The 10,609-nt window shown below is 38.8% G+C and overlaps 1 protein-coding gene across 1 annotated transcript in view; it reads right to left on the bottom strand.

Annotated features, from left to right (window-relative positions):
- Positions 1-2,786: 2,786 nt before the first annotated feature.
- LIN7A (lin-7 homolog A, crumbs cell polarity complex component) overlaps positions 2,787-10,609 on the bottom strand; it is a 49,546-nt gene continuing 41,723 nt past the window's right edge. The window contains exons 5-6 of the mRNA XM_071552157.1: positions 6,387-6,599; positions 2,787-4,892 (exon numbers count right to left, since the gene is read on the bottom strand). Coding sequence (XP_071408258.1) covers positions 6,387-6,599 — 213 coding nt within the window. The 3' untranslated portion in view covers positions 2,787-4,892. The remainder of the gene's footprint in view (positions 4,893-6,386; positions 6,600-10,609) is intronic.

Genomic DNA, 10,609 nt, shown 5'->3' with positions numbered 1-10,609 from the left:
TTTGGGATGTCAAAATTAAAAGGTTAGGCAAGATTTACAGCTTCAGGCTTAACACAGTTTTCCTTGAAATAAACATTGTGTGTCTATAAAACATGCCCACTTTGAGGAAAGAAACTGAGTATTGCTGGTGGGGAGAAACTGTAATACGACTAATGAAGAAACTCTCTGTAGGACTGGGATTGTTTGGGTATCACCTTTTTGCAGCAGACATCTAACACAAGTCTGAGAGAGGAAGGAAAAGGGGAGAGGTATTCCTCTACCCTATCAGTTCTCTATGGTTTTGACAAAAGTGCAACTGTTGAACCATGACCTTCCCTTGTGGTCAATGAGATCGAAGAGTGAAACTAACTATAAGAAAGTAAATTAAAAGCTGATCAGAGATTAAACCCCTATGGGATTTTTTTCTTTTGGATTTTGGCTGTTCCTTACAGACTTCTGCTTTTATAATCTTTTTACTTAATCCTAGATAACTGAAGGTTTTAGATTTCAGAACTGGTCAAGTTTTGCTATGACTCTTGTTATCACAAATTCCTGTGTTGAAAGTTTGGTGGCTTTCATTATTATGCATCTGTTTGTAACAAAAAATCAAAAGCAGTAGTTCATCTCTTTGGCTGCAAGTATTGTAAAATGCACACATACTGGCCCAGTGTTTGAGGTGGCAGTACAGACTTCTGCTATTAGCATTCATAGGCTGAAGCTTGTTACCATCTACTCCTGTATGCACCAAAGCGTTTTGTTAACAATACCTATGCTGAGCTCTTGAAGTTCTTAGAAGGTTTCAAAACAGACATCTGTAATGACAGAAACCTCCTTACAAACTAGAACACCTGCAAGGCCTCACTCATCTGAGCTACTCATGCAGAGGTTTAAGATTAGGGAATTCAAACACTGGAGGCTTGACATTTATTTATTTGGAAGCTGTGTAGGAGTGTAGCAGCAACACTCCCATAGATACACAACCCCATCCCAAAAGACATTACTTATTCCAAGTTAATAGTTAGGCTGTTTAGTCAGTGGCTGCACTTATAAACTGTTTTACTATTTTAAGATACATGTTAGACACAGGTGGGTTGAATGGCATTCAATGGATGCCTCTAACTCTCTGTTGACTTCAAAACAACCATTGTGAGCTCTGGTGCTTGATTTTAGACACCTGAAGGTAGAGGTAATGAATCCATCAAACGTGTATCTAAATCTCTCTGCTAGTTCAGACTGCATTTGCTTCACATGCCGGGTGAGCATGGGTCTGCTTGCAAGACTGTTTGAGCACATGCCTGATTCATCCTGACCTTCTTGTGGATAAGCATTAATGGGCTGTATTTCTCATCAGACATGTATCGCAGCAGGCAGCACACTCCTGCAAACTGACCCAGAATACTCTCTTGGTTTGTAACTTGTTTTATTTTATTGAGTGCTGGATGTAGAAATGGTCTCACTAATGCTTTTGTAAGGATGGTACTACTTCTAGCTAATAATCCACTGCTTATATATGGAAGGGTCCCCTTAGCACTTGTAGACACAGTTCTGCATTAGGAGATTGGTTGGTTTTCTTTTGCAGAATGATTCAGACAGAATTGCTACTTTTTGAAACAGGCACTCACCCTGTAATAAAATATATCTTCTGTGAGCATGATTGATTCTGGTTTAAATTCTGAAATTATGCTTAAAACCCTGCCTTATTTCAAACACAGGCAAAACCACTCCTCTTCTTGTTTAGGATTTTTTTTATTATTCTAGGAAGTTGGCTTGCTTGCGAGATCTTAATTTCATTTAGAACTCTAAAGTCCCTAAAATTTGTATATGAATTAACAGTTTCTTCTCCTGCAAATGAGCCATATAATTTTGAGCCTTCTGCAAGAGTTCCCAAAGGCTCCTAAGTCATACTGGAAGGTAGGCTGTGATAAATACATGCACAAGGCAAAAGATACAGGACTATCAGATCTGTAGTATTATTCACCAGAGAACTGCAGGTAGATTTTTATGTCATTTCTTCCATTCATGGGCATTCATTGATCTTTCATCTATCATTTGTCACTGCAGAAGGAAAAGAGGAAAATGCAAGCTGGTGAGCTTATTAAGGACTATGGAATCCTTCAAAGCCCCATAAAGCACCAGTCAGATCAAATCTCACAAACAGAAAAACTAAGGCTAGCAGAGCAGAGCCATCAGCTTCTCAAAGTAAATGCCACCAACCCTGAATTTTCTATTATTATTAGATCTTGCATCTGGATCTTTGGCATAAGTGAACATGATGGAGACTGTGTAAACACCTTTTTGGTTACTGCAATAAAGAGGCATAAAATGCTTCTTGGATCTCCTACCTCAGCTTGATGCCTGTGCAGAGAAATGTGAAGGAGTCCCAAAGGTAAATATGGATAATAAAACTCACCAAGTTCACTGAAAGAATATCAATTCAGTGTAGTGGAACAGCAAATGTCAATTAAAGCACAATGCACAAATACCTGTAGACCTGAATGTGGAAAATACTGTCCTTCCTGCATTTCTTTTGGGTAATAATTCAGCAATGCATGTGTGGAAGTGCCTTACTGCATCAGGGACAATTACATTTAAATCACAAATGAAAATACTGTCTCACAAGCAAATGCATGTGACAGGTTTAGGGACAGAGATTATTCCATGAGGAAGTGGCTGTTTTATTGATAAATAAGGGGCATGAAAAGGGATAGAAAGCTATTTCTTCCTGTTTCCACTTCAAATTCATTGACAGTTGCATTTTACTTTTATTTTTCTTTTACCTTATTGTTAAATGTTGGCAAAGACTAGAATGTTAATTTTTAGTGTGTGTAAATAATTTATTGAATAATAATATATGAGAATGAATTTGATATGCTTCTCTATGTGAATGACAGTCTATCACTGAAAGTTATTAATCAGCACATTCCACTCAGATTTTTTGAGAAAGAGGAGGGGAAGAGGTGGAGAGGCAGTTTGGAAAAATGCAGTACAGTGGGCTGACTAAATCTGAATACTTGGTCTCTAAAAATGCAGCCATGAGTGTAATTCAAATCATACTGATGAGATACAGAACAGTCCATATGCAGTCATAATAACAATTTATATACTGTCAATATCAAGAGCAATGTCTGTTTGAGAATACAGTTTTAAAATAGGTACATACAATTTTATTAAGTATAAAAAGACACCGTGCAGAGCACAATACAATATATTTCATCTTTAGTTCTGGTAGTTCTCAAACTCCACTGTCTTAATTGATATTGTCACCAATGACCACAGGATAGAATTACTTCTTTATATAAAATGAGGCTTCTCTAGATTAATCCATGCCGTTTGGTTTTAAAAATACAGTTATTTCCTTTCAGTGGCTACTGACACACATCAAACACTGTGAAGACTTTTGTCTAGCCTGCATTTGGTTTCTAACATATGCTACAATACTGCAAATTTCTCCTGTTTTCCTTTCTCTCTCTCTGAGCATAGAGTCTTCAAAAGATTTATTTCTTTCTGACTTTGTTCCAAGTTCAAAACCAGAACACTGGTTCTGACTATTTCCACATTCCTCACATTACTAAACTTTCACTGACATCAGTTGGAGTTTTCAACATGCGAGGACTGTAGGGTTCTCCACTAAGCTCCTTTTCTCCCCCTGTCTTTTCTAATGAAGCATAGAAGGCATGTGAAAATGATTCTTTTTTTTTAGGATTTGGGGGTCTATTTTCTTATTTTCTTGAAAGTATATGACATTTATAGCCTTCCAGCTTTGACTATCTTCTTTGGAAAAGCAGACATGTAAACTTCAGAACTTACAGATTTTTTTGCACATTCCAACTTAGTTTAGTTAAAAAAAACACCTCAGAACTCTTATTTTCAAATTGATTTAAATGAAAATGTGTGAGTCTTAACTTACACTTCCTCCTCTCTAAAATATATTAACATTAGACTGGAAAATAAATTAAACAATACAGAAATGCAGAGATTATGCAATCACAGTAATATCTGCCAAACAAAGCTTGGTCTTTTGCTAACATTAGCTTACTACATTTGCAATGCATGCTAAGCAAAGACCCTACTCCTCTAAAAGGTACATTCAGACAATATATATTTTATGGAATAAATATATAATATATCCAGTTATAGATTTCTGAAGAGTAACTATAATAGATACAAGCAATACCTACGTTTAAAAATACAGTTCTAGGCTTCCCTAACTTTACTACTAATAAAATTAAAGCTGACCTAAAACTTTCTCACTCTGTTGATGCATAATAAAATATATGGAAACACCAAGAGTAAAAAGCCAATTGCTTCTACAAATGGAATACTTTATAAATATAGTAAATTGCTATTTCAAGAGGGAAATTTGAAAATTATAAACAGGAAGTAAGGTTAAAACAGCTCTACAATATATAGTACAAACTGGTTATGAAGCGTGATGTACAAGTTTGATGTCTGTGGCAAAATTTTGAGTTGATATAGTTCAGTTCTGGAGATAACTAGAGAAAGATCCTGTCCTCAAAATCAGCCAATCTTAGCCTCCTTAAACAAAATTTTCAGTGACTAAAGAAAGCCAACTGGCAAATTTGTCAGAGTAAGGAGCGCAAGATTAGATCAAGCAGAACTATTTGGAATCCCTGGACTTCTCTGTTTCATAGGGTTTACCAATCATGTTTTCTCATTAGGAATAGAGCCACAGAAGTAATAGGTATCTGTGACTGCTGTGTGCTGAAAAGCCTTATCATGAAGGTACCCTCTCTATGGCTCATGTAACTACATTAGTCTTGTACTGTACATTCTCCAGATGAATTCTGTTTCATGTTCCTGTAGTTGTTTCCTTTTGCTGGAATACTGAAGTACAGCTCTGGTTGCTTGATTACTGAACTCTTGATTGAGACTTTTTCTTTCTTGAGAATAACCTAGAATGAAAAAAACACATTCCTCAGAGCAAGCACCAAGAATTCAGGAATTAAGGTGCTGGCTGTCTCTGCCAGCCTTTCTTTGCTTTCAGTTAAAGAAAAATTTAAAATCAGTAAAAAATACTTTACATGCTAATGAAAAGATTTAGGTAACTGAAAAAACTTAAAAACACCACATGTATGTCGATGTCCTGCAATGGCCTTGTTTTACACAGAACCCCCAAACTTCATGAAATACTACTCTTTATACCTCCTGTCTGAATGGAGGCCCTAAAGTTGGATAGAGAATCCACTCAGAGCCTTTGTTTGCATTAAGAAATCTGGAATTCTGGCAGTGACAGGAAGGAGGTTTACAAGGTGGGTGTTTTCTCCTAAGTATCAACAGAGGTCAGTGTTAGCATTAATAAAGATGAAATCATCACTGGGAGCTTCAGTTTTTGCCAATTTAGGGACTTTCTGAGTCACTTGTAGACTTGTATTAGCACAAACATCTTATTTCGGGAACAGATATGATGAGGTGTGGAGGGAGATGTGGAGCATTGGAATGTAAGTCATTGGGACATACTTCCTATTTGATTTCATTTAGGCAAATGGAGCATATCTATACACATATTCATGGCAAAAACTCTCACCAATTTCAGAAAAATTGAACCTCTGAACCTGGCATCCCGTATGGTTTGATTACACTGGGAAACCTGTAAGCCTCTTGGAAGCTATTGTAATACAGAATGTCAGTCAAGAGCGAACAAAACGCTTCGTACCAAAAACTGTACACAAGAAGTAAGCACTTGCAGGTGCCCTGCAGAGTAACCAGAGAGTGAAGTTTGGGTTCCCTGTAGCAGGGAAGGGACTAGGGAGACATTTCTTCACCTACCACCAGCAAGTCTCAAGGTTCTGTTCAGAGTAGTAAAAGATTAGTTGAAAATGCATTAAATTGTGTCTAAATCTAGTGGCATATTTTTACTTGCCATAAATGCTCTAGTTTTTAATACAAAAAACGTTACCAGGAACTACAAACTCCTTTCACTTGCAGATAAGCCAGACCTGCAGAGTGGCTATTGATCTCACGGTTCTTGGTTGGAAATTGGCTCCAGAATTTGCTAGTGCCTTTAACTTATTTTCAAAAGAATGAGCTCTCCTCATTCTGACTGTTGTAAGTGCTTGCTGGGGCCTCAAGAGTCCCTCCAGCTCCCTGATTGTCCTCCCTTGGGACTCCCCCAACCCTGTCTACAACCCAGGACCTCATGTCAGCCCCCCAGAGCCCTGCCCTGCCCAGCCATGGGGTCCCACTGAGCTGGGCCCACCTATGGGCTCATGTCCCAGCCTGTCCCCATTCCCAGGCAGCCTGTGCCTGTGGCTGCCCTGCTCCTGTCTGGGGCTGGGATGGGCCCTGGTGTCAGACACTGCCCTGACAGTCCCCTGGACCCCTGGGAGCAGCTGGCCCAGGCACGGTGCTGCCAGTGCACTTTAAGGAAGACCACTGAATCCTCTCACCTACGACATATGGTTTTGCTGTGTAGTTTGCTGCTGTTGCTGCTGCTGAATGAGCAATTGCTGCTGTTGCCGGCGCCGGGCTGTCCTCAGTTTTTCGAAGCGAGCCTCCATCTCCTCCAGCACCTTGGGCGTGTAGCGCACCACCAGCTTGACACTGTCCTTAGCTGCCTTCAGGAGCTCCACGGCCTTCTCATGGTGTTCTCCTTCCACACTCTGGGAGTAGGGAGAACAGATTTAACAATGAAAATGGTGCTTTGATCTATGGGTCTGTCTTTTTCATTGGCTATCGGAGTTTTAGGAAGTTTTCACACCTTACATTTTTCAAGGGATTATTAGAAGAAAGTGTTAAGTAAGACTTATGCACTGTTGAGAATGTATTAATGTTTATATTTAAAATAATGTAAATCTGATTTAGGTTATATTACAAATCTAATTTCTGATCTGTGTGAAAATGAGGGGAGATATTCAACAAGCTTTATGCAAACAAATATAAATGTTGGTAAGAAATGGAGAAATTGCAAATTTGAAAGAATAGTGCCTTTCTTATGCCCTGTCCCTGCTTGTATCATAGAGAGTGACATATCATCAAATGGTTTGAGTTAGAAGGGACCTTGAAGACCCTCTAGTTCCAAGCCCTCTGCTACGGGGGGATACCTTCCACTAGATCAGGTTGCTCAGAGCTCCATCCAACCTGTCCTCGAACACTTTCAGGGATGGGGCATCCACAACTTCCCTGGGCAACCTGTGCTGATGCCTCACCACCCTCACAGTAAAGAATTTCTTCCTTATATCTACTCTAAAGTAGCCCTCTTTCAGTATGAAGCCATTCCCCCTTGTCCTAGCAGTATATGGCCTTGTAAAAGTCCCTCTCCAGCTCCTTTGTAGGCCCTGTTAGGCACTGAAAGGCTGCCCAAAGCTCTCCCTGGAGCACTTTTTTTTTCCCGTTGCTGATCTGCAGGTGGAGGAGCATGGCTGCTGCTCCCCAGGACAACACACATCCTACAGAGTGAATGGCATTGCTCACATGTTTAACATTTACCAGACATGGGTTCTCTGTTGGAAATGGACTAGTTTTTATCCTGTTAGTTGTAAGCAATCACACTGAAAAAGAACTGAAACATTACAAGCTCTTGATAAAAGAATATATATTTTCCCTCCCTTTCCGGAAAATGTTTTATAGCAAAATGGTATATGCTGTGAAATCAAAAGAAGTATTCCCAAAGGGGTTCAAGCTCTGATTTTTATGCTAATGTTGTTTGAAACAGTGTATTTCCAAACGGGGATGTGACTTGGCTGTGAAAAGAGTTTTCTACTGTAAGTGGACTGACTGGACTGCTTTTCAAAAAAAGGGAAAAATTTTCTAATGGTATATGATTATACACGTGTTGTAGAATATATGCCAAAAAATAAAAGTATCTCTGCATAGAAACAACCCCACCAGTCTGCACATCTGAGATCTTCACATGGATTTTAGACCATCTTAAAAGAAATAATTTTCTTCCCACTTAGATTAAACTGAAATTTTACCACCTGTTGTGATTTAAAACTCTTTTGTATACCATGCTATTTAAAATGGAACTATCCCCATAGGCTTCGGCACTTCCAAAGAGAAGCAGCAGCATTCAAAATATTAGAAGTTCAGTTCATGCAAAAAGAATAACAGCACTGTTACAGCAACTGCCAGAATAAAACTCTTTCTATTTTCATCTCTCCTATTTGATTGAGTAGCATTGTGTAAGGACAGTGAATAAGAACTAGTTCTGCTGGGGCACAATAAGAGATAGAAATAATGACTGAAAAGTTTCAAAAAGCAGAGACAAACACTTCTACATAGATAATAAAAACAATGCAAGTTTATTGCCTTGCTAGTTATTTTCTTTCTGTTAAATATCCTTAAATATAATAATACTGTTATGGGTTCACCTAGGTGGGCCTAAATTTGGGCTCTGAAGTTTGGACTAGGCCGAAGCAGTCAGCTGACTTGAGCTGGGCTGAGCTAACAGCTGACCTCTTCTAGCCAGTAATTTTGTATTCCATACCACATTATGACATCATCTCCAGGGAAGTAGGAACCAGTGTGGGAGTGCTTAAGGCAGTCGCTTCTCAGCCCTCCTATTGGGAGGACGCACGATGCTGTCCCAGGGGGGATGGAGAGGACCAGGCCCACCACTGGCTCACAGGGTACCTCAGGAAAGTAAAATGTGTTGTTCTGGGTCTCTCCTTTCTTCTTGGGTTTGTCTCCCTGGGGAATAAGCTTCTTCTTAAGTAATGAGTAGTTAAGACAGTAGAATTTGTGTGTTCGTTAAGAAGCTGAGGTGGGGAACTTGCTGTTGCAGACTTGTGTGAGTGTATATTTGTACTCTCTTCTAATTGTCTCTTTCCTTCTGTGAAAAATATATGTAGTTTTAGTATAAATGCAGTTTGAAGTGTTTTTTTCTTTCCCCTCTCTTCCTCCCTTTCCCTGGTGTTAGGAGGGAGGCTTTTCTCTCTGTGCTTAGGGGGGTTGGCAGTTGCTTATCTCAAACCAAGACAAATACAAATAATTATTTTATGTCTGGGTCAACTGACTGGACTAGAGTTTCTATAGAAATTTTAAGATGCTTTGAAAACATCAATGCAACTCAGAGGAATAATGACTGTCATTTCAGGTGTTGAAACAATTACCAGAAATAAAGAAAACTTTCAAGAAAATACACATTTTGAACTGTATATACATGAAATTCCTCCAGCAGGTCCAAAGATCTTCAAGAAAATTCATTATCTGTGATAAACAGATTTTTTAGAAATTGTGGTTGGGATAAATCTGCTGGATAAGCACTGCCACTGAAAAACTAATCTGGAGAAAGAAATTGTTTCCTTACAAGTATTTGAATGTTAGTGTGAAAGAAATAGTGAATGTATCTAGTGTTCCAAAGAGAGCTAAAATAAAAAGCTATAGATGAACAGGTTGTGAAATTGCTATAATGAATAAGTCACAGACAGAAATGAAAAACTTTTCCCCACATCCCTGAGCTAATAACTGTTCAATGTTAGATAGGTGATCATAACTAACACATGCTGTAACTAGCTCTCTTTTATAGCACATTTGTTGTGACTGGCTGTCATAGCAGCTTTTGTAAATACAGGTCTTGCCTTAAGAGGAACTGTACAAAATTTGGCATCGCTTTAGATTTCATTTTTTGCTTTTAAATCATGGTCAGTATGGCATGCCATTCACATTCAGCAGAAACAACAGTGTGTTCAGTGGTGTTGTGATTGGTTTAGCTGTGCAACAGTATGAACTTAGAACAGGCCATGAACAAACATTGTAAGCTCCCAAGCTACATTATGGTTCTAACTGACATCAATGAAAAATCGTGATTGTTCTGTAGAGGAATAACAAGATGATGTATTTTAATACTTCATTCAACCTAGTAAACTGCATTTAATTCAGGATTGTCTGTTTTATCTCCTGCTTTCCTCTGGCCTTGTTCTTCCTGTTTACAGACAGAATTTTCTAATTAGAAATGAAGGGTTTGACTTTCCTGCTATCCAGGTCAATGGAAAACTCCCATTGACTTGAATAGCAATGATACAGAATTAAGCCTAATGCTCTGAACCATAATCAAAGAGGGGAAAATAACAAAAGCAAAGATAGTGCTGCTAAAACAAATCCTGCTCTCTGAATGCACCTCACTCAGGTCTTGACAGCCACAGTTTTCAGCTGTTATTTATGTGATTGCTATACTTGGTCTTAACGTCCTCATTGATGCTTGCACTCCTCTATTTTCAAGGCATTAAAAATGCTTCATCCGCATAACTGCAGCTGCACAGGTGAAATGACAGAGCCCCTTGGAGTGTGAGAAAGAAAAGGGCAAAGGAAGTTGTGTTGCTGTTTGAATTCTTCCCCCTCTGCAAATCTCTGAGGCTGGGCTGGTGAAGGACTCCTGCTGGTATTGGTCATTCCTGTCCATTGCTGACTGCACTATGTTGGTTGGAGACACTGCAAGGATCTGACAATCCTTTAGAAATGCCCACCAATCATGAGGTTAAATAAAATCATTCTGGAGTGTATATATTTACTTAATATGTAATTTTGATTATATATATTTACTCCTTGATTTCCATTATTGCATTGCATTGACAGATTGCAGCAAAGAGAAGGATGCAAAATCTTGTAGGGACAAGAACAGCTGAAAGAACTGCAGATATCATGTGGGCACACACCAGTGATTACTGTATCC

This window comes from Pithys albifrons, chromosome 3, assembly GCF_047495875.1.
Source record: "Pithys albifrons albifrons isolate INPA30051 chromosome 3, PitAlb_v1, whole genome shotgun sequence".
Lineage (NCBI taxonomy): Eukaryota > Metazoa > Chordata > Aves > Passeriformes > Thamnophilidae > Pithys > Pithys albifrons.
This window is presented reverse-complemented; position numbering and strand designations above follow the sequence as displayed.